General features: G+C 35.5%; 1 protein-coding gene across 5 annotated transcripts; it reads left to right on the forward strand.

Moving 5' to 3' along the window:
* The first annotated feature begins 108 nt into the window (after positions 1-108).
* LOC124218270 (PTB domain-containing engulfment adapter protein 1) lies at positions 109-25,343 on the forward strand. 5 transcript variants are annotated; one of them, XM_046624839.2, is made up of 9 exons: positions 109-209; positions 20,865-21,013; positions 21,132-21,202; positions 22,371-22,553; positions 22,669-22,995; positions 23,093-23,346; positions 23,515-23,732; positions 23,827-24,053; positions 24,222-25,343. In XM_046624839.2, exons 2-9 carry the CDS (start codon positions 20,941-20,943, stop codon positions 24,294-24,296), a joined length of 1,428 nt encoding a protein of 475 aa, XP_046480795.1. In that variant the 5' UTR covers positions 109-209; positions 20,865-20,940; the 3' UTR covers positions 24,297-25,343. The 5 variants fall into 5 exon arrangements, with proteins under 5 accessions (XP_046480795.1, XP_046480799.1, XP_046480794.1 ...); XM_046624843.2 differs by having other exon boundaries at positions 121-340; positions 23,518-23,732; XM_046624838.2 differs by having other exon boundaries at positions 122-340.
* The last annotated feature ends 244 nt before the right edge of the window (positions 25,344-25,587 follow it).

Consider the following 25,587-nt stretch of genomic DNA (forward strand, 5'->3'; position numbering starts at 1 on the left):
TCCGTTTGTTGTGTCTTAGTTACCGACGTTTCGTGATTCGCGAATTAGGCACCAGATGGCGCATACTCGACAGCGACTTGTTTCGTCGACGTACGTTTGTTCGACGTTCGACGGTTTGTCAGTATTTATTCCGCACTCGAGTAGAACGCGTGTGTGCCGTGACGTGAGAGTGAATTGCCCCCATCATAGCAAAGCTGAAAAGCCGAAAGGTCAGAGCGTTTCGCATTTCACGCATAGCCCGCAGAACGGTCAGATTGTCATTCCTTGTTCCACGAGCGTTATTCCTTTTTTTTTTTACGGCAACGTAGAAACAGAGCCAGAACCTTTTCTCACATCGTCGGTAAGTTTTTTTTTTTTTTTTTTTGTATATACTATTTACAGAATATACATATTTTATGTGGGTATAGATATGGATAAACTGATTTCGATAGAAGAGAATCCACCTTCACGAACAGCGTTTAAACAACTATTGTTTCGTCGTTATTGTAATGGTTTTCGAAAGAACAAGCGTTGCGTTTCTCCTTTCCTTTGTACACTGCACCTATGCATAGATATAATATCACAATATAGATTTGTGAAATATCTACGCCTGTTTACGACGATGAGCGTTAAAAACGAAATAATATAACGAAAAGTAAATGAAATGAAAGAATGATATCGCGACCGTAACGGAATACTGGCCATTCGGAATAGGTATAACTTATACCTATAGATATACAGGTATGTGTATAGAAGCCGCGTACGCGGCGGTTAGTTTTTAGTTTCCGTCAACTTTCTATTCTCTCCACTGTTGTATTTTCTATCGTATTATTTATTTTTTCACGCTGCACCCATTTCTCTCCTAGCCTTCGTCGTTTCATTGCTCAGCGGTGATTTTCTAACTTATACGACGGCGATTTCGCCCTTTTACACCATCAATGTGTCTCCCTTATTTTTATCATTCTTATTTTGTTCCATTCACGCCCAACATCATATCATCGATTCCTCGCGAACAGTTTTGTGAATTTTAACGGTCATCGAGCAGGTCGCGCGTTGCATGTGCGTATCTATCTGTCCTCGGATATTACCAAGGTACTCTATAGAGTCACACCACCACCAGTAAACATAAACACCGAACGGTAAACGCCGATTTTAATGTATCCTTCGCTAGCAAAAAGAGGGGAGAAGAGGAAACGCGTGTTTTCGGCTCGTGAGTTAGAAATATCTCCTGCAATTCGAGATGTGTGCTAGGACGTGGGACATTTCGGAACGGTTGTTCTGAAAACGATATCGTTTGTTGGATTCTGAAAAACATTGATCTCATTCTACTTCTTATTTTCTTGAGAAAATATGTGTAAGAATGTCGAAGTCCGAAACAAGCCAACGTTACCAGCTTAAAAAATCTCCACAATCTCGACACTGATACCGATGAAGCAATTTGATATGTATCCTATTATTCCGCGCGTTACATTTCGCGCGCAAAAAGCCCAACTCATTTCGGAATTACATCCTTTATTTGACAACTATAGAGGGCAGAGTTAATCCTCCATATTGCCAACGTATACAAAGGCCGTCGTTGTGCCAGCAAAACGGAGAAGATAAAATAGAAGAGAGGAGAGACGTCGTGTTTGGCCTCTCATTAAATCGTTTAGCACTCTACTAACCGTGCCTTAATTCTTCGATCTGCTTATTCTCGGTTAATTTACTTGACTCGCACGCGGTTTAATGATATTTTGTCGCTACAGAGAGAAAAAATAAATAAGAATAAAACACAAAACGCGCGTCAAACATTTCTTACATTTATAATAAATACATACCTGAAACATACGCACATGTATACTTTAACTCCAGTAACTCGGTTGGAATTTCAATGATTTTCTCTTTGAAAACATGCTGCACTGTGTTACACTTCCCTCCCCTCCGCCCCCCTTCCTTCCATCCTCCCACATTTGTCACGTACATTAGAGAACAATCACATACGCTTTTCATAACAAGTATGTATACACGTATATACATGGGTATGATATTTACCGCGTGCTCGTTATATCGCACACATCTATGTCACGCGCGCTTTTCTGCCATGGACGTACGATGTTCGTATTTCACGTTGGAGCATCGTGAATTGCATGTTGTGTGTGATAGTTATTGTAAATACAATTCATACATACGATACTTCTCTCTCTCTCGCTCGCTCTTTTTTGTTTTGTATCACTTACGTGCCGATCGAAAGTTTCGCGTTCTTACGTTCTCTTTTTGTTAGACGATTAATTTTTTGTTCCGGTTTCGTTTTTCCTCACTTCCCCCTCTTTTCTCGCATACCTATAATTCGATTTAATTCCGTATATACGCACGGATGTCGATATTATTTTTCAATTGCCGTTTTTTTTTTTTTTTTGTTTGCAAAATAATTGTAATGCAGTTTCGATTTCCGGATAATCGTTGAATCGCTCTCTCATTGCAGAGTATAATGTACATATATGTATACATGAGTAAATAATTATACATCATATAAAGCCGCCGCTTGTTGTGTAATCGTATAATGTATAGAGCGGTTAATTCTATAATAGGTATACCTAATCGTATGAAAATGAAGGGATCGAATACGATACGTGTGTTTGTAATTTGTCCAATATTATTTCTCACTAGCTGTAAAATGATGTATAATTACAAAAAACAAAAAATAACAAAGTACAATACTCACAGATGTGCAGCTGTAATTAATATACTCTTACGAAAACATCGATAAAATCACATCATCTGTATATAATAATATATATTTTACTCTACGCAGTATAAATTTTATTTATCACAGTTAAATACATACATATTAATACACAGTATATGTATACCTACGCATCATTGGGTTCCAATCGTGCTGACACACACCGCCTATAACGTAAAAAATGACGAATAAACGACGACGACGCCCCGTGATATTATTTACCTCATATGCGTATGTATTTATGTGTAAACACACATGATATTTATATGTATGTGGTGGAGCAGCAGCAGCAGCAATAGCAGGGCGTGAAAGTTGATATTGCTGTTGGAAAACTATAGAGACACCCACTTTTAGATTATGAAAAATAATAAAGGAATGAAAGAAAGATACGAATGTATAGATATGTATTGTATACGTATATTATACGATTCGAGACTGTTATTCCTGCAATTTAATATTCTTCAATCTCTCGTGAATCACGGTGAAGGTATAAACACCGAACTTGCTAATTCGACTCGAGTTCAATGTAGCGAAATTAATACATAACAAGCGCCTGCATGCCTACATGTTTGGTATAATAATATATGTACCTAGTTCATGAGTGCTTTTTTCTTTTTGCTGCTCTGTTAAATCGATTCGTCGCTGTTCGTTATCACCATCGTATTTTCTCAATTTCGAATACCTCCTCCATCTCTCTTTCTCTCTTTTTTATACCTTCCTTATTCTTTTCGCAATATATGTATTTTGCTCGAATAGATGCGCACAGCAAGTTTAACGGAGCGATGAATCAGCAGGTGTTGATTTTCTACACCTGTATGCTGGTGGATGTGTAATACGCTATAGCATACAGATAGATCTGTATAATTTGCTCCTCTAAAAGTACGGCTGCAATCGATTGATTCTCTCTCGTTCTCTATTCTTGCGTTTTTATAATCCGATCAGGTCTTTCATTTTCGTTCATAATATTATACACAAAATTTACCCACTGGATACCTCTACATCATTTATATTATGTTATCATCTATTATGTGCCCATCGATTAACCCACCACCTCTGCAGCATACGACGAACATTTATCTAACACACGAACAACTGCGGCTGTATTGCGTAATTTCTGTGTGTTGTCAATTGAAACGGGTGTGTTTTTGTGTGCGAGTTAGCAAATACGCTGCTCACACGCACATGCATACATACATATGCATATATACATACCATATAATTGTTTGCGCACAATGCAAAATTGTCGACGTCCTTTGTGCTCGAAGATTTCGTAAGCGATGCACGCAAAACGCGACGTATCTTTCACGTTATACCTGCTCTACACGATATCCAGAAATGAAAACGTGAGAAAGGAGAGTTTTACTTGTGGCGTATTTTTGATCTACGTATAGTATGTAATATCGTGTTCAATTTCTTGTGCAGGAAACAACACGGAATTCAGACGGTGAAAAAAATGACGCGAATACAGAGGTTTTCGAAATTCAGATTCGTATGCGTAATTTGTTCTTTTAAACCTAAAATGCACATTATACGGGAACGCACACAGTTTCCTCTACATTATGTAGCCGCCGCACCTCCAACTTACTGACAATGTGACAATGATGCTCGGAGTGTATGGTACACTTCGGGACGACGAATCTGAGACGGATCATTTTTTACACTAGACAGTTATGTTGGCAACACAGAGAAACCTACAGCGCCACAGTCGGCCGAGCGCGAAACAAACTCAATCTTAATAAACATAACACAACCCATGACCGTCGAATCTAACCTTAGAATATCGCGGGTATAATGACTTGTTGGATTGACATATTCTAAGGTTAGATTCGACGGTCATGGGTTATGTTATGTTTATTGAGATTGAGTTTGCTTCGCGCTCGGCCCATTATGGCGCTTTAGGTTTCGCTATGTTGCCAACATAACTGTCTAGTGTAAAAAATTACCGTCTCAGATTCATTGTCCCCAAATGTACTTATAGGTGTAAAGGCGACCACCATGTCCGTCTTGGCCTTTGCGCGAGCACCTGCTTCTGCTCTCCGAGGGCATTACACGGCCTCGATTTTAATATTGAGCTGTATTTTAATTTTCGATCGTTTTTCTCGTTTTTAATGTAATTTTTCATCAGTATAATGGCTTACTGCAGGTCGCTGCGTGATTGTATTGACGCGATCTTTGCAATTGGAATAAATAACGGAAGAGAATCGAAGCTAGTTTTACATATTGTGCAAAAGTTCTCTTCGTACTCTCGCATAGTTATCAATTAATGTACCACAATGTTACAATAATATATATGGGCTTTTTTACGCCAGTTTTTTAAACGGCTGATCATGACGTTTTTAATTTCATCAAGGATTTTTCCTACGTTAGTATGACCTCCCCAAAAAGCGTTAGGAAAAAAATTTTCACATTGTCAAACGAATTTTTAAACCAATCTCAAAGATACCTAATCGATTTTTATGAGACAAGAAAATAACATTCCGTTTTTTTTTTAAGTAAAACATTTTCACGCCAGATTCAGAATGGAAGGACTGTTATGCCTATTTTTTTTTGGGAATAATTTCTTCTGTTTTTCTATCGTTTAAAAACGGCAATCGGCATTTGGACTTAATAAAAAAAAGAACCTATAATCGTATCTTTTAGGACTACGGAACCAATTTAAAAAAATCAGTAATAAAATCGGAGATGCGGTTTGTAGAATATAGGTTTGAACACGTGTGAAAATAGAGAAAAACCTCCTTCCACTCTTAGTCTCACATGAAAATGTTTTGTTTGGAAGTCTGAATGTTTTTCTTTTTTCTCGTTTCATAAAAATCGATTTGGGTGATTTCGAAACGAGCTTAAAATTTCTTAGGGTAAAGAGGAGTGATTGATAAAATTCAAATTTATTTGCAAAATTTTTCCTGGGGTCGTACGAACATAGGAATAATCCCGGATATTAAAAAATGTCATGGTCAACCGTTTACGATGTGACGTGGAGAGCCCCTTATGCAACTAAATTGTGCATACATTCATACATACATACAGCTGCACTTAGCGACGGGTACGAAGTTTGTATAGCTGCATGAATAAATTTATATAAATGTATATGTTGATATGTGTGTGAGCGCGTGTGTGTATAAATACATTCTGACCTACCCGGTTTTAGGAATGATTCAGAACTTGGAATGCAATTTTATGTACTTGTATATGAGGTATTCCACACCATTTCACCTAATCGGTGAGGGTCACCAACACCGATCTTGGTGTCAATTTTTTTCTCAATTCATCTATCAAAAAAAAAGAACACGTGTTCGGCCGTTTTTCGATTAGGCTACCTGTGTCGATTTTATGAATTTTCCGATTTTACAACTTTTCGAAACAGTCTTTTTTCAACTGGCTCTATCTTCAAGAGCTTTCATTCTTTTCAAAAAATGATACAAGTATAAAATGTGTCAATAAGTCCGAGCTTTCTGAAAAAAATTTTTGAAAATTTTTCCAACCACACAATTCTAAAATTTTTTGAATTGCGACACCTTCGATTTTCCTGAAACTTTTTGCTTGCACTCGACCAGTTACAGTCAAGTTTTCCTCCAAAGGAAATTATGGACTTCCGATTCGTTCGGGAGTTACACCATCATAAGTGCCGAAAAATTGGAAATATTTTACGGAAATCAATCTTAACTTCGATCAGACAAGTTTTCATGTTATAAAAATACATGTTTGCTGAAAAAAAAACTTTTCGTAATATCCCAAACAATATAAATAAAAACGAGATCACAATTTTTCTTTTCTATGCCAAATATATTTTCAGGTAGAAAATTTCTAAATATAAATACAAAATTGTATTGTATATTGTATAATTGTATAAATACAATTTTGTATATTGTATATTGTATAATTGTATAAATACAATTTTGTATATTGTATATTGTATAATTGTATAAATACAATTTTGTATTTATATTTAGAAATTTTCTACCTGAAAATATATTTGGCATAGAAAAGAAAAATTGTGATCTCGTTTTTATTTATATTGTTTGGGATATTCCGAAAATTTGTTTTTTTCAGCAAACATGTATTTTTATAACATGAAAACTTGTCTGATCGAAGTTAAGATTGATTTCGACTCGGATGAATCGGAAGTCCATAATTTCCTTTGGAGGAAAACTTGATTGTAACTGGTCGAATGCAAGTAAAAAGTTTCAGGAAAATCGAAGGTATCGCAATTCAAAAAATTTTGGAATTGTGTGGTTGGAAAAATTTTGAAAAATTTTTTTCAAAAAGCTCGGACTTATTGACACATTTTATACCTGTATCATTTTTTGAAAAGAATGAAAGCTCTTGAAGATAGAGCCAGTTGAAAAAAGTCTGTTTCGAAAAAGTTGAAAAATCGGAAAATTCATAAAATCGACACAGGTAGCCTAATCGAAAAACGGCCGAACATGTGTTCTTTTTTTTCGATAGACCAATTGAGAAAAAAAATGGCACCAAGATCGGCGTCGGTGACCTTCACCGAATAGGTGAAATGGTGTGGAATACCTCATATGTATATACCTCTATGTACCTATATAGACGAGGTCCTGAACCGGTTTTTTTCACTGTTGCTTCTGCAGCAAGGAACTTACCTTATACGATGTACGAGCGTGCGCGCGTGCGTGTGTGCGTGTGTGTATTGGCAGAACAGTAAGAAAAAAATCACTACACCACATGAATATCGGTATAACCAGTCGCGGAAATCGTCGCTGAGCTTAAGCATTCAGGCGAATACTCTGTTAAATTGCTAATTACGGAATTTTTCAGTAGAAACAATTAAAAAAATGCGCATCGGACTACTCGTTTTCACGCCCTGAAAATCACGAACAACCATTCCGAACCGAAAAAATGTCTGCGTTTTTCGGTCTTTGATAAGCTCCCAGACTACCCGCTCTTATTTCTTTCGGATAAGATGGCGGATTGTCATTTATCAATTTTCATTAGAATCGGTGTTTTTTTCATGCCCTGGAATCTGAGGTAAAAAATTACGACTCATATTTTGATCTTTCTCTTACGTACGATGCTTGTGATATTCCCGTCAAACCAAATACATATTTGTAATTTCTTCCAATTTTTCCTCGTGTTTCGGAAATCTATTCTAAGAATAACTAGCATAGGTAAAATTTTTTCCGCATCCTATTTTTCGGGAAAAAAATTTGTCAAGATTCTTGTAAGACATTTTTTAAGTTTTTGCGATACATGTTCTTCCAGGTTTATAAATTATGGAAATTTACATTGCATCGTCACTCACAAAAATCTGAAATTTATACGTGACAGATTACCTCGATGTATGTAACCTCAAACATTCCAACAATTCGGCCTGACTCATAGACTTATACTGGTTATTATTCGTGGTTATTGATTATTACCAATATTTAATAACGACGAATGATGAAAAGTCCAGTTGAGCCAAACTGTCAAAGTATTTGAGGTTAGACACATCACGATCCTCTGCTTAGAGCATGTACAGTAATGCTCTAAGATCATTTGTTATATAATTTCAAATTTTTGAGGGTTGGCCACCCTGAGAAATGTAATCGTATTAGTGGATAATGTATGCCAGGTAGTGACGATGCAATGCAAATTTCAATACCTTTTAAACCTGGAAGAATGTGTGTGTGTGGCAAAAATTTTAATGATGTCTTTAAAAAATCGTTACAATTTTGTTTCCCCGAGACACGGTATCCGAAAAAAATTCAACTTACGACACTTTTCAAAAATTTCTGTACGGAACTTCCGAAATTGTATTGGAAGTTTTATTCGGATACGGAACAGTGAACTCACCAAAAATTCACTTATAAATCTTATAAATTTTAGTAAACTCAAAAATTTTTATTTCAAATTTAAGGCAAAGACATAGTAATTTACATCGCTATACACCGAATATGTCAATTTACAAGCAGTTTTCGTAAATTGACAAATCTTTTGTACAGTAAATGTGGTGTAGTAAATTGACGATCATTTGTTGAAGACTTGGTTTGACGGGAATGACTCAAACATCGCTAGAGAGCGGACGAAATATGGGTTTTAATTTTTCTCTCAAATTCCGGATCATGAAAAAATAAAAATGATCTTACACATTTTTCGTATCGATGCTAGGAATTCTATCAAAAAAATCGATGAGACAACCCGACGTCTTACTCAAAAGAAATCAGAACGGGTTATGTGGAACCTATCAAAGACCGATACACATATTACCAAAAACATTTTTTCGGTTTTGCGATGGTTGTGTGTGGTTTTTAAGGCCTGAAAACTGGTTAGCTGACGCATTCGCATTTAGTTAGATTGAAAAATACCGAACTTATTGTTAGGCAATTATACCGGGCGGCTCTGCATTAACCCTAGTCACTGAAATGAATCGACTTTCACGTACAAATTTAAAGTCAGCGTGCTAGAATCAGGGTTGGTTGTGCAAGTAAAATGAAGAGTGATTGAAAAAACTATTGTGTATTGTTTTACTTTTTTTGCTTGAAGAATTTCTCCCACATCCTCCATCGTTTTTTTTTTTTTTTGCGAAAACTAAAATTGGAGTCTATTTCTGAATCGTTAGATTTTGTCTCGGAATTTTCCATAGGCGTAAGTGACTAGAGTTAAGTTGGAAACAGAACGATGACTACCTAGCAAAAAAGTTAATTTGAGAAATTTATCGATAGGGCTTCCTTACATTTTTTTGTAACAAGTTTCTATTTCATTTTCCGTCCACACTATTTTTTTTTTCTCTTCAATCCTATGTGTTAAATCAAGCAACGACGAGATGTATCAAAATTGCGTAACGGTATAATATATAGGAAAGAGGTAAACTGCCGTATCGTTCACTCGATTTTTTTTGTCTTGTCGTTTTGTGTGTGTTGATTTTTTGTTCCCAATATTCAACACTCTACTGTGGTTTAGAGATTTTGGACGGGCTCAATTCAGGTTCGAATTTTAATCACGCGAGGTATAAAGTTGCAGAATTTTCAATACTTCGTATCACGATTGTAGGATTTGATCGTCTTTAAAATATTTTTATTGAATTTGCACGAAACATTGATGTTCGAAATTTATTCCTCGTTTTCGTTTTCCGAATCACTTGATCGAGTCGTTGTACGTAGAAATCGAATAATAAAATTCGCCTGCACGCGGAACGAAGGAATCGAAATTTCACTCGATATGTCGATTCGCATGGAATAATTGAACCATACTCGTTAATAGTCCAACGAATAAGTTAACTCTAAATCTCATCAGGCCGAAGTTTGTAACGCTTATTTTAATGACGCATCTTTAGAAAGAGTCGTTATTTTGCGACTTTAGAGGATTACCTGAAATTTAGGAAGCCATTAACGAAGCATGAACAAACTAACACTGTCGATTCAACATATCGCGAGTTATTCTACGTTACTAACTTCAGCTGCGTTAAATCTCGTGTAAATACTTGTGCAGATCAGATCTATAATTGTAATAAAATGGCACGGCACCCGTACTTCATTATCATCTTCATCATCATGACCATGGGCATATTTTTCTACCTTGCGGTTTCGGAAGACCGTATCCGACGTGATAAGCAGGATAAGAACGAGGATAAGGAAGGTGATATCGCCTCCGTATATGACTGATTGTGAAGGGACGAGCAGACAGGCCGTCGCTTCGGCGAACGGTGAACAAGCCAGGCAACCCAACACAGCCGGTGGCTGGCACTGCCATCCACGACTCTCTCTCCTCTCTCTCCTCTCTCGGCTTCGTTCATACGGGTGTGCAAGTGTGCGCCATGCCTTGCCGGTGTACCGTTTACCGCGAGGAAAAAAGAGAAAGAAAGAACGAGAGAGAGAGAGAGAGAGAGAGAGGGAGAAGGAGAAGGAGAGACCTGCACGCGTGTGCACGCTTTGCCGATCTCACGGACGCGTCGAACGAACCCGGAGCCACGAGACTCTTGGATCAATTCGACGACTTGTTCTCTCGCGGATATATTACGCCCGATGCGACGGTAGAAATTCTGGACGATCGAATTCAGAGACAACATTGCGTCATATGTGGCTCGTTGGTAGCCTAGGGAAGGTTGAAGCTTTTGCTGGGTGGTGGAATTTTTTAATCGTTGAAACAAACTTGATTTCGTCAGAACTCTGAAGAGTACGAAATTTGGAACGGACGAAACTCCGAATGGCCAAAACTTCTAGTAGACGCTAGACGGTACTTCAAATATTTACTTTACTCTTGGCGTGCGAGTGATTTCGTGACTTTTTTTTTTTTTTTTTTAGGTGATTTGATTTATGATTTGTCCGATTTCAGTTGATTTTCTATGCGATTTCACATGACTTCATGTGGGATTTCTGCTGATTTCCAGTGCCTCCGTATGATTTTAGATAATTCTCAGTGATGTTAAAGTGATTTATCTGTACGATTTTTCATTCCGCTTTCAACTGATTTCAACCCAGGGTGTACAGCTGATATCCAGGAGTGAATAGCCACTTGGTTAAAATTCCAAACGATCAAAGCCTCGAGTAGTCGGAACTCCAAATAATCAAGATCCCGAATCGTCAGAACTTCAAATATTCAAAACTTCGAATGGTAATAAGTCGAAAAGTTCAAAACTTTCACGCAGCTAGAACCCCAAACGATAAAAGTGCAGGCCTATTTCGAAAACGGTTGAATAACCAAATGGTCTAAACTCCCGAATGATTCTGAACTGCTGATCGACGGTATCTCACGATAGTATAAATCGTAGCTTAATAGTATTGGCGCATAATTTTTTTTGTAACAACTATTACTAAAACTGTATTTTTGGAGTTTTGACCGCACGCACACTGGTCCGTTCGACAGATATTTTGAGTTCCGAGTAAGTATTGAGTCCGGCGAAACTTCGTTCATTGCCAGACCTCAGTTGCAGACGATTCGTAGAACTGTAGATTGAATGATTGGATGAATGGTTCGTTTCATTACTTTCGGTGGCTGATTTTTATTTCTTTTTTTACCGGGGATGGTGTGATAAGAAAGCCTAAACGGCGTTGCAAGAGATGGTGACGTTTATGCTCGGCGTGAAAAAAAATTGCTAAGTAATAATAATGATAATAATAATAATAACAACAATAAATTAAGAACTACCGCAGCATTTCCGCTACTACACTCATCGTCTCCTTTTCAATCTCCTTTTTTTTTTTTTATACCGCATTGATTGACTACCTTATTTGAAATCGAATAACACGTAGGTAGTAACTTTGTTTTAACGTTACGAAACTAATCGTAAGCCGCGCGCTTTCGTTTATTGTCGATATCGTTGTGTGCTGTATTATACATATCGTCATTATTATTATTGTTGTTGTTGTTGTTGTTGTTGTTGTTGTTGTTGTTTGTTATTATAATTACAATTATTATTTTTGTGTTTAACATCAATTATTATTACTGTTCTTATCATTATGTATTATTTTCTTCGTTTTCATTCCTCTTTTTTTCGTCCCCTCATTTTCGTCCTCGGACAACCGTCAACAGCTCTCTATAACTAATAAATATCGCTTTGAGCAGCAGAGGGATTATACTTGTGTGTACATTGCTTACGCACCTCCCCTCCGACTTCTCCTCTTCCTCTTTTTGTTCTTTGAATAGGAGTATGAATAAGATATTTACATGTACGTCTGATCTATCTAATCTGTCACTTCTCGGCCAAACTATAGTTATTCATGTATATGTATACCAATGTGTAGTCCAGCTATGTGAAACTGAAACTGGAACTCGACTTGTTCAAATATCAATTTTCAAAATTTCCATCTATTCTAAATCGTTTGTAGTTGTTTGTATTAAAGACATTTTCGTTTGTTGTAATCCGGGAAAAAAGTTACCGCAATTTTTCAATTTTCGAAAAATCTAAATCTCTCTCTCTCCTTCTCATCGTCTTCTGTAGGTATTATCTAAAGATTCAATAACATGTTACACTCGAAGTAAACTTTCCTTTATTTAATTAGTGTCGATATTGATTATACATCTCGGTCACTGGTGATTTGCTAATTGCGGTTTGATTATTATCCCTAATTCAACAACGGACAAATTAGAACGCGCATAGAGAAACACTTACGTTCTTTATACTCTTTCTTTTAATCTATGGTTCAACGGCCAAGTGTTTGTATGCTCTAAATGCAAAAAAGTCAGATTTCGAGGGTGCGCAATTCGTCGCAATTGCACGGTATGATGATGTGAATTTTTTCTCAGATAGTAGCACTAAAGATCACTAAAACCTCGCAGTTACAGATTTCTTCGAACATTATTACTTTTATAGGAAAATGTATGCTGAGAACGTGTACGAAACACGTGTATTTTAAACGTTGAAATCCACAACTGTCGTTGGCACGGGATAGAGTTGAGATAGAAGTCGGAAAAAATTAGGTAATTTGTTTTTAATTATTTGAAATTGATTTGGGGAGTATGCTTGGAAAAATTCGACAACATCTTAAATATGGGACACTCTAATGTAGATGGATCAATTAATTTCTAATACGCACCATCATCGAATGAGAGATAAATACCTGATGTTAAACAAAACTACGCAAAGCCTGTATATGAGGGATTCTCCGTCAACTCGGCCACTTTTTTTTCGACCATCTCAGATCTGCCCCATAATTGGTTATATCAAAGTACTACTAAAAGTTACTCTATGTGAATTTTTTCAGATTTTTTAATTCATTATTTGAGAAATTGCAGTTTTCTTTTCAAATGAATATATCTCGGAAACTTGAAGTGACTGAAAAATAATGACTCTACATAAAAGTTGTAGTTTTTTGTTAGCTTTCGAGAGGAATTTTTGAAAAAATTTTTACGTTCCGGTAACGCTGATTTTTTACCAAAAAAGGACGAAATTATTTTTTTTATTCAAAAAGGACCAAAAAGGACAAATTCGGTCGAGGTTCCGGTATAAAAAAATTGATTTGTGTGGCTTCATTTTTTTTTACCCTAGAACCTCGATCCGTGCCACTCTGGCGATTTTTTGGCGATATTGTCACACATATTGGAAGACTCTGTAATTTTTTCAGCAAAAAAAAAGGGTCCTTTTTGAATAAAAAAAATAATTTCGTCCTTTTTTGGTAAAAAATCAGCGTTACCGGAACGTAAAAATTTTTTTCAAAATTCCTCTCGAAAGCTAACAAAAAACTACAACTTTTATGTAGAGTCATTATTTTTCAGTCACTTCAAGTTTCCGAGATATATTCATTTGAAAAGAAAACGGCAATTTCTCAAATAATGAATTAAAAAATCTGAAAAAATTCACATAGAGTACCTTTTAGTAGTACTTTGATATAACCAATTATGGGGCAGATCTGAGATGGTCGAAAAAAAAGTGGCCGAGTTGACGGCGAATCCCTCATATATACGTGATTCAGAGGATGATTAACTGTGGATCTAATAACAGCTATATAAGTTTTGACAAGTGAACTCTGTTCACACTTTTACCCGTTTCGCGTTATCATCTCATTTCGTTATTAAACACACAGACACTTCCTCGAGTTATTTTCACTTCTAATCTTATAGCCTACGCGCGTACGTACATAAGTGAGATCATGCACCGTTAGTGCTGTTTCTGGATTAGTTGCATGTAAATCACGGAAATTTTCCAACTTCTGTTATATTACCAGTGAGTGCAGAATCATTATTGTCATTATCATTATCATTTATAACTTGATTATTTTTTCTCTTTCTTGAAATTTTCATTCTCATTCAATTTTTATAACTATTACCGCCTGCGGTAAAGATATATCAATGCGATTGATTATTATACGTGATGATGAAAATTGTAATTGGCATGCGTATGCACAGTAGATGTGTATGCATTGATTTATGTTTCATTTACGAGCCGTTTCCGATCCACGACTTGAATCGCGGCAGCTGAATAATTCTTGGAAGATCAAATCGGGGACAAAGGAAAGCATTGGGCTAACAAAATATATTCTCCGATTTCAGGAACAGTTTCAAATTTTTATCGCGCTTGTATAGTTTTATGTATTCCGTGAACTCGTTACCTTTATTTGCATTTGGGGCATTCCATGATGTCAAAATTATAAAGCCAATCTGAGATATCGACGTAGAATCTTGATCGTGATGTCATGGAACCCCCCATATATTATACAAGTTCGCGAGTTTGTGTGCCGGCGTGTTTACCACGGTGGATCCAATATGGTGGATGAAAATTTCAAATTCGATCGAATACGGTCTAGAAACTTGATGCAGAGGTTTTACTGAATATTCAAAATCTGATTTCAGATTCGTAATCAGCGACCCCAAAAACTTGTAATTTATATTAAACGTGTATATATGCAGACGGGTAACTTTCTCGGAAATTACACTGAGAGAAAAATTTGCGCATATAGTTAAAAATCTGTATGGTTAAAATATTACAGTCGGAAAGATAATTTTTATAGTAGAATTCAGTCAAATTATCGTTTGGCGCACTATAAACACAATATCAATTTTACCATACACTTATAGTTGAAGCAAGGACGTCAAAGGTACTATAATAATACTACAATTAACTATATTTTTATTTCTAATGTTCACCGTACACAGATGTTCGTCAGGATTATATTCGTATAGTGCGGTGAGCTCTGTTCTGTAGTCTTCGATAGTATAGAGTATGGTTCAATTAACTAATTTATAATCAATTATTTACGGATAAGTATTTAGACCACCCGAGATGATTCCTGCAACTTTTGTCAGAGTTGAATGCACCATACATAGTTTGACTCGACTTAAATATGGTTAACGCTAATACAGTAATTATTCAGACAAGATCATACGAACATAGTTTCAACAACTAAACATACACCGTTGAAAATATTTGAAAATCTACGCCACATTTACAACACAAAAGTGTAGTTGAATTACAAATTTCGTGTTATAAAGTGAATTACTAAGCATTCTCAATAAACGTGCATTATAATTTTGTCATTTTGCTTAACTTAGTTGGAAATACGCAAAAGGGTATTTTGAATTTACTTCATTGTGCAGTAAATGTATCAGGTATATTTGGAAATTTCATTTACGGTACTTGGAATTTACTAAAAATTCTGCTGAATTCACTTGATAAATGGAATAATCTTGTTGATCAGTTTTCAGTGACTGTAATCGATCCAAAATGAGTTTTCAACGGTTGTAGTTACTGATGAGTTGTCAAAATGGTGTCTGCGCTCACGAAAAATCATTGCGATGAGTTATCTACGAGTTCCTCATCTATTTTTTTTCATTCCAGTTTTACTATACATTTACGATGAAGCTACTCAACTCGTATAGTAAAAGCTAACAAATTGCAATCTAAAATTTCCAAATTATAAATCGAGTAACGATAAGTTTATCACGTTTACCGCACTAATGTTTGAATGTGGTCAGGGTCTTTATTATTGTACCGTTAACCATAAAACTTTTGTCAGATGTAACCATAAATTCATAGTTCGAAACAACATAATGCAATAAGTTCTATTAACTATAAATTCGTATTGTCCCCTGAGCACACTATTTTTTATGGTAAAGACAACCATAATTTTCTCTGAGTGTAATTAGTCCTTCAATTTTGACGATTTTTTTTCATTCAATTCGTTTCTAACAATAATAATTTACATTATATTGCAATAATTACTCTTGAATATTGAAAACCCGTTGGTATACCATCAGAAATAGCAACAAACCGTGAAGAAATATGTTTAAAAGTTTTCTAAATATACAAAAAATGAATGTAAAATAGGTGATGAGAATACTTACCACTATGACTCAAAGGGTTAAATCTCGGTGTTTTTATATTGTATATTTGATTTCTTTCTTGTGTAATTTATTTGTCAATCCGCTTTTGTTAATTCGCTTTTAATTATTATACGCACGTACATCCTACGTTTTACACGATTCAACTATGACTACAAATATACATATACACATAATTCTGCGGGATATCTTCCGTTAATTGAATATAATCGTTGAGCATTCCGTGGCAACTAGACCGACGTTTAACCTCGACGGAGATCACCGTCTTCGATTTAAACAATTACTGAGGCTTTTTTTATATTACAATGCATCATTGACCCATTCGCCTATAAAACGTTATAACAAAGTTATTTTTATATTTCGCACTTGAATCATCATTTGATCATGCATACCTATATTTTTAATTTTTTTATTTCAAATCACGATAATTCGCTTCTGGTCAACAATTATTATTGTCATATTAACGTATAACATTGATGTGCAAAAAGAAGCTTAGCTCCCAAACGACGGCGATTTTGTCATTTTGCGTCGGGTGTAAAAAAAAGGTTTTCTTTTTTAGCCAAAGATGATTCACAAAAGGTTGCAAATTTTTTCAAAACGTCGTTTTCGAGAAAAAATTCATTATCGTGCGTTTCTCGTTGAGAACGATGACTTGCCGTTTCTAAAAAATTGACTTCGTCTGATTTATAACAAAAAAGAAAAATAAAATAAAAAAATACACCTCTTGCCCCGTTACAAATTTTTCTCCAAATGCACAGTTTTCGAGTTATGAAGGATAAAATCTAAAATACTTACGCCTGAACGGCAGGTGAAAAAAATAAGAATACAAATTACAAAATGTATATTTGGTGCAGTAGAAATAGGAAAAAAATCGGTGAACATTTCGGCGAGATTTTGGGTCAATCATTGTTCACGTTAGTTTGTGACTATCCCATGTATACAACTAAAAACAAATGTTCATATCGTTGCGGATACAATATTATGACTGGTACTACAATAAAAATTTAAGTCTCAACGCAATGTTTAATTCACTTTAATGTTCATAACGTATCATGATATAATCTGAATGCAGCGCGCATATCTTACGACATCGTTTTACGAAGCAACACGTTAGGTATATGCGCATCTATAATGAATAAAATGTAATTATAGATTGCATATACACACATATATATATATATATACACCCACAATCTGTATAATCGAAATCCAATGCTATACTACTATAATGCTATAATGCTATATGCGCAGCATTTTAATTTTTACTATTTCTCTTCTACGCGTCTACACATTACATACATACATCAAAATATGCCATATAGTTACGTGTCTACGTTTTCACACGCGCGCAACTAGCTTTAATATCGCATTTGTACGATGTGTGCAAAAAAGGAGGGGAAAAAATGGAACTGAAGAAAGAGGAAGAAATTTTGCGCCCAGTATGATGCGGTTTTTTTTTTTTTACGATCACTATTATTCTAAAACCATTGCAGGACGTTGTTGTGGTCGCGTACCTATCATTATTATTATTATTATTGCAATAAATAGACATGGACATGCCTGTATAATATGTATGTCTTCATTATATGTATACACTTTCTCCGCTTCCGCCGGTTTCAAGATTGTTCAATTAATCTCTATCCGTCTCTCATTTTCTCTACACATATGACCCTCCATCGTTTTACTCCATATAATGACGATAATATATCTGTATGATACCCCCCTCCCACAGCATCGACTTTTCCTAATCGTTCATTCATGCTTTATTAAGTTGTTTTTCTCTCTCTATCTCTCTCTCTCTCCGATTCCTTGTCCTTTTCTTCCAACTATCTTCTTTGCAAAGTATTTTGCTCTTTGGTTAATTGATCGCTGCAATTACCTAGATATAAGCTGACGTTTCTTGGTCTCGTTTTCAATGATCTAGCTTCTCTTCTCGACGCTTATTATTTGCAAGCGATTGCATATATTTATACGGACCGAATCGCATATCCAGAGGGGAACAACGACTCGGTCGTTGTTGTATTAGCATGTAGCAAACGCGTGTGACGCTCTGATATTTGTTCGGTTGATATATTGGGTGTGTATATTATTGTGTATGTATGTAAATAGGGATGAACTTTCATTGATTGAACATGTCTCTTCGTTGTACACAGCTCGGTTGTGTTGTTGTTGTTGCTGTTATTATAGGAACAAATTTTTTGAACCAGAGAGACTCCATTCTGTTCGTATATCAAAACAATCCGTAATCCCAACTGATCTCTGTCGTACAACACGGAATTACTTACATATATATTTTGGATGTATACGTGAAATTGGCGGTTCAAAAATTTTTTTTTTCTGATCTATTGTCAATTAAATAGAATCGAATTGGATTGAATAATATTTTTGTTTTCGAGCTTTGTATTCTAATTGCCTGCAGACTTATGTACTTCGTCGTTAATTTCACGAAAGATTCTCTCTGGAAATTCCACGTTATGCCTGTAATCTATCTCTTGAACTCTTGAATTTGTATACGTAGTTCATAATAAATTTTCTTTTACACGGAAGAAAGGTGAGGGGAAGGAGAAACAAATTATTGCAGATTTACTTGGAAATATACCGATTGCGTCTCACGCTGTGCTCGTTAATAATTAATTAATCGGTTATATTCACTACCACACGTTGTATGCTTTGTTTTTTCTTTTCTCTTCTTTTTTACTTGCGGCACTGTGCTTGCTTATTTTTATCCTATAACTATAAGGTTGGTTAGCCGACGTCGATCCGCGATTTTTATGCGCGAAAATCATGCACACAAACGTTGCCTTGAAAGTTATGCAATGTTTAAAGGTTGTGCTGGTGCTAATATATTATATATCACTAGGCATACATACAGTTTATATTATTTAAGTGGTACGTTGCACATAAGCATGATTTTCAAATTTTATACCGAGATTTATATGACAAAATATTTCTCTCGGTCTTTTTTCGATCATTCTCAATGGCAGTTCAATATTACAGTTTTTGATTTCTTATTTCCACCATCATCGTCGAATCAAGATTGCGCAAAAAAATTTTTTTTTTCATTTATTTATGTATCAAGTTTTTCCTTTCCTTGCCGTATTCTAAATTCTTGTATTCCCTTTCTTATTCTTTCTCATTATTCGTTTGATTCGCTCACATTTTATTTGGTATACAATATGGATGATTTGGTAATTTAATTGGCAATATCCCAAATGAAATTGGAAATCACGTTCGAGAGATTGAGTTTCTAGCTTTACTTCATCGTAATGTTTCATTTCTTCTCTTGACAGTATTATGAGAAATCATGTCGGGTTATCAATAACTGGAAAATTAGAGAGACGGAGAGAGAGACCAGTGTCAAAGTCCATCGGATGTGTGAGTTTTGTTTACCTTCGTTAAACGCCAAGCGATAAATTCATGCTTCTTTAATTGCTTTGGAGATTAAAACAACATGTTACATATTTAAGGAAATTTGTATCATGACAATATTCTTATTTATACATAAATGCGATACAAACAAAATTACTTCTAGTTTTGTTTGTCAGTAGCAACTAAAAAAGAAAAAGAAATAAAACGAAAATGAACGTACCAAGAAGATCAGACGAGAAATAAGGACAAAAAATTAACGACTTTAAGTTGTCTGGAATTCCCCAAATCATTTTGAAGGAGATAACGTTCTTATAATATTTACAAGCATCGATATACTAGTTTACTATACCATACTTCAGATGTACCCTATTTCCTTAGTGATAAAAATCAAAGACATTGATAATGGTCGTTTGCTTGATATAATATTTGGCTACTTGCTTGCAAGCGAAGGGGAAAAAATAAAAGAGAGAAATAATGTTAAAATAGAAAAGACTATCCCTCACTGGCTGATAATTTGATGATATAATATTACAGCTCTGTGTAGTTAACGTTACGTGTACCGTGTTTCCTGTCTCTCTTTCTCTCTTTTTCTACTCTTGAACAGAAAAAAGCACTTTTTCTACGCCAAACCTTGTTTTCGTAATTGTAAATGTGAAACTGAAAGATACACGCGAAGTCAAATCGATTATTGTTTACAATGATGCTTACCTAGCTATGAGCGAGCTTGAATTGTAATAGATCAGTCATTTACTGCACGATGATGACGATGATGAAACATGAAAGGATTTGGCCTTCGTGGCCAAGGCTGACTGGCGTTGCTGCTCTCGGGCATTGAACACAATCAGTTAGTCAGTCAGTCGTTCAGTTGTTCAGTTGTGTGTTTACCTCATGTACCTGGCTTAAGACTTGTATTGTTTGCCAGCTAGCTGGTTTGGTGATCAAGTACGTCGATATCATTTCATCTGAAGACTATAAAAGGTTGACTGAGCTATTTTTCATTCCCTTTTCTTTCCAGACTGAAAATCTCCCCGTTCTTTATGTACTCTCAAGCATAATTTTGTCCTCCTTTGTGTTACAGACTTGTGTTTCTTCAACTGCTGGCAAATAAATACACGACAATTCATCTCGTCGAGGATTAACATTGTCCGTATAACATGAGGAATTCCACTTTATTGAAATGGGCACAGAATTCTACCAACAACAAAAATCAACCTGGCAAAAATGGTGGTAAGATATTTCAATATCAAACTTTTTGCCGTCTCTTTGAAGCTTTGGAAGTAAATAAATTTGCATAATTTGTCATCTTTTCACTGACAGTTTTTTTTATTTTTTTTTTTATTTTCAGCCGCTTCACCCAGAAATTGGATACATTCGCCGGACGCTCTTCAAAAGGGTCACATCGCTTACTTAGTTAAGGTATCGTTATCATTAATCATTATAGAGAAAAAAAAATAGGAAAACAATTGTAAAGCTTACATTTGGAGCTTTGGGTTGATTTTTAGATTGGATGAATATATACATGTAATTTGCATATAGTATGATTAACGGAATAATCCAGAGTTGACAGAAAGGTCAACTTGGTGTGTGGTTGTGTTTTCTTTTCTTATTCTTTTCCCCGCACCGTCGTATTGTGAGAAACGTGTTTGGTGTGGAAACAAGAATGCAAATTAATTGTGAAAAATTCATTCTCCACTCGGTGCGTCATTCGGCTATTTGTTTAAAGTCAGAATTAATTAAATTTTTATGGTATAGAAAAGAAAGAAAAAACAACAGCCTATGTTAAAAATGTCATGTGGCTCTTGAACTACGACAAATCTGTTTAGTCTGGAATGTAAATATTTCTATGACCATAATGAACCTGTTTCTTGTCCTTTTTTCTTTTTCATTGATCGCTTTTTTTTCCCAGCTTCACTCGACATGTCGCTGGCACGGTCAAGGACTTTATAGGAATTTATGAACACTTGTGCCACAAGCCAATTTATTTTTACACACCTTACAAGTTTCTTGTAATTATCATTTCTTAATCTTTTCTAAATCTCATTTTTGTATCTAATCTTGAATGGTTGCGCAATGCTTGGAAGATCGGATGTTAAAATCTCTGGTTTCTCAGGCTGCCAGAGATCGGTCTGCAATAACAAGACACCGGGAATGTTCGAGTTGAACGAACTTTGTAATACTGCAACACCGAATGTTTTCGGAAATGAAAGTATACCGCGTATGCAAATCGTTACGCAACGGGCCAAATCTGTTCAGCCACTAGTGCCAAACTTTTACTGTTACCGTTATTACCAAAACTATACACATTCTATATTATACATATAGCCGGTGATCTACAGAGTTTGTTACTTTCTAATTTCACAATCGCAATATTCATTGATGCTTATTCATTGCAAGGTTCCTTATGGCTCTGCAATTTTAATTCTTGTGTAAATAGTAATATCGCTTTTCTTCTTTTTGTTTTTTTCGTTATATTTACTAGATATCGAACAGTGGCGATGTTTAGATAGTTTGCTTATCGTGGTATAATACGGGTAGTTCAAAAGTGTAATCAATGTTCAAGTAATTTTGTCATGTGGCTTTTTAGTATCTTGGGAGTACAGAAGTCGATCAACCCAAAGGTATCGACGTGGTTAAGGAGGCTACCTGCAAGCTAAAGTTTAATCAGCAGTTGAGGAAAAGCGAGGGTACCAAAACGCCAAAAGTGGAATTAACCATCAGCATAGATGGCGTCGCTATTCAAGAGCCCAAGACCAAGACGACGCCAAAGGTATTCAAATGAAATACAGATATTAAATGATTATTGCTTCTTTTTTCATTTGTTGACTCGATTTGGCGAAGAGTGCCTATGTGTAATTTGATCTCAATTGGTGGAATATTTACAGCGTATCATGCATCAGTACCCGCTTCATCGGATTTCGTATTGTGCCGACGATAAGGGGGAGAAGAAATTTTTCAGCTTTATCGCTAAAGAGGAAGACGCCGAGAGACATACGTGTTTCGTTTTTGTAAGCGACAAATTGTCGGAGGAAATAACGCTGACGATCGGACAAGCCTTCGATCTAGCTTATAGGAGATTTTTGGAAACTTCAGATAAGGATTTGGGCAGTCAGAGACGCAGCATGGTACTGCAGCACAAAATCAAACGCTTAGAACACGAAAACAACATCTACAGGCAACGGTTGCAAGATATCGCTTCGATCAAGGGAACGGTAATAGAATTGCGAAATTATTGCGAGTTCGAGAGACTCGATTTTTCCAACTGTTCAACGATTCGTAATAAAAATTAAATGCTAAATCGACTTTCAGGCCGACGTGACTTCTTATCTCTCCCAGCATAATTTACCCGACATTTTACACGTTCCGGGTGTACCGATGACTCCTGAAAGTTCCTCGTCGTCGATTGACGAGAGTACCAAACCTAGGATGAATGGTAGCTTGAGCAAATCTTCTCTGAGCACAACTAACAGTGACAGTAATGGAAATACTTCTAACGGTATACAACAGCCACCACCGGTGCCACCAAGAAGTTTCGAAAAAAGTTTTGATGACGATTTCATGGGGTAAGTTCACCAGGATTGGTGTCGAATTGGTCAATTTTCTCGATTCCTGGTATCGATAATCAGTGTTGCTTCTTTGCCGTTTTTCTCCCAACACTTTCACTGGCAAATAAGAACAACACACTTCAAATTTTTTCAATACATCTTTCAACACGATGGTGAATTTTTCAGCAGCGAACCCCCAGTACCGACGGTCGGTACTAAGCTGGAAGGTCTACTGATGGACGAGTTCGAGGAAGATTTTAATCCAAGAGCTCACGAGGGATTGACAAATGGGTCAGCTTTCAATCATCAGTCGAACAATAACCCGACTTTGAACGGACAGGTCTCTTCGTCGCAGCAAATTTTCTTCCCTCAGGCTAACGGAGGTGCGAGTTCTCCGCCGTTGCGTAAGTTTGATTTAGCTAGTTGCTCTCTCGACTTTGATTGCCAAGCTTTTACCAGTGGTGATGTTCCAATGGAAATTTTACATTCTATTCACAGTGGCTCCGCCACCAAAGGCTAAAGATTCTCGAAGGCAGAACGGCATCAAAGAAGATCTTTTCGGCAGCGTTCCGTTCAATCCAGCTCCACCCAGCGGTGCAAAAACTGACATAAATGATCCGTTTGAAATGGGAGAGTTTGGGGCAACGACTGCAGCGTTAAATCCGAGTCAGCAGGAATTAGAGAATGCGATCGGACTTTTAGACAAAAGGCTTCTAGAAATGAAAGTAAGAACAATAGCTGACTGAATATCATCGATGTATATACTTTGTTTATTGACTTTTTTCTCTCTTTTTATATCCCTTGTTATAATCTCAGACTTGTGAAAGTTTAGAATTATATTTCTAGCAAGACTTGATTTTAGTATCGGTTACATGTCTTCAATTCTTTTTCAGGATGGATTTAGCAGAGGTCTTTCAATCGGAACTGATGACTTTTCACTGGAGAGTCTAGATCCGTTACGAAATTAAGATTAACGACCGTCACTAGTGTGTAAAAAAAAAAAGTTGAAGAAGGAAATATTGAACTCGTAACAATGATCACAAGGATTTCTTCAGAAAAGGAAAAAGTAATAATAATAAGCATAACTAACGTTTTAAACCAATTCATCTGTGAGATTTTTTTTGAGCTGGAAGGACTAAGGATTGAAAAAATAATAATAATAATAATAAAAAACACCAAGAACAAAAACGTATGAAACCAAAATTAGTCAATTATACATATATTTATGGTGATATTTGATATTTATGTAACGATAATATAATACACAACATTATTTTTTTTATGATGTTCTCATGTTTATAATCCCTTTTTCTCGTATATTCTTGTCAATATTTTGTTTTAATTGTTTTTTTTTTCTTCACAACATATCACCTGCAATTTTAGAATCTCGAATGGACCAGCACGAACGAGTCTTGGTTTACATATTGTCCAGCGAAATAAAGACAATCGAAATAATGTGCCTTTCACGTTTTATGTAACGAGCTCCTAACATTAATAATACGGATAATAATGTTAATAACTGTATCTGTAAAAAGAATAATAGATACATTACAGCGGTTGTAAAACAAGGGAATGAAGAATCTGTAAAGACTAAACAATATAGCTGTTTGTGAATTAAGAGCAATATTGAACTGTCCAATTAGATCTTTTTCTAGCGCGATTGAACTTGTTGAAATTGTAAATCCCGGTAATTCGCTGACAAAAAACACAAAAAATTAGAAGGAGGACGAGAGAAAGGAAAACTGATAATAATTTGTAGGGTCTCTATACAGTTGTAAATAATCATCAAATGCTTGGTAATGATTGTATAATAAATAATTGATCGATAATCCTGGACTAGTGATCCAATTGTATTAAAACTAGTAAAGTTGATAATATATTTACCCAATTGTTAGCGAAAAAAATTAAATGTAACGTATGCGAAGAAAGTGGGCGCAAAACGGTGGTTGAAAAAAAAAAAGCAAAGAATAAAACTAAACACCTAAAATGACTGCTTGATTAAATATCATACTTTAGCTGTTGCAATCAACGAAGTGAAAAACAGCAATATCATAGTCCCGCTACTTTCTAGCTCCTATATAAATAATTTACGAAGTTTTACAAACTTTTATGAACACATATATTTTCACTATCTTTAGGTTATTAAATATTGTTATTTTATAGAGCCTGTATACATAAACACATAACAATATTATTATACTTGAAAAAAATATTGATATACATAATATACTATACATATATTATTGTCACGTGTATATG

Source organism: Neodiprion pinetum, chromosome 4 (genome assembly GCF_021155775.2).
Source record: "Neodiprion pinetum isolate iyNeoPine1 chromosome 4, iyNeoPine1.2, whole genome shotgun sequence".
Classification (NCBI taxonomy): Eukaryota; Metazoa; Arthropoda; class Insecta; order Hymenoptera; family Diprionidae; genus Neodiprion; species Neodiprion pinetum.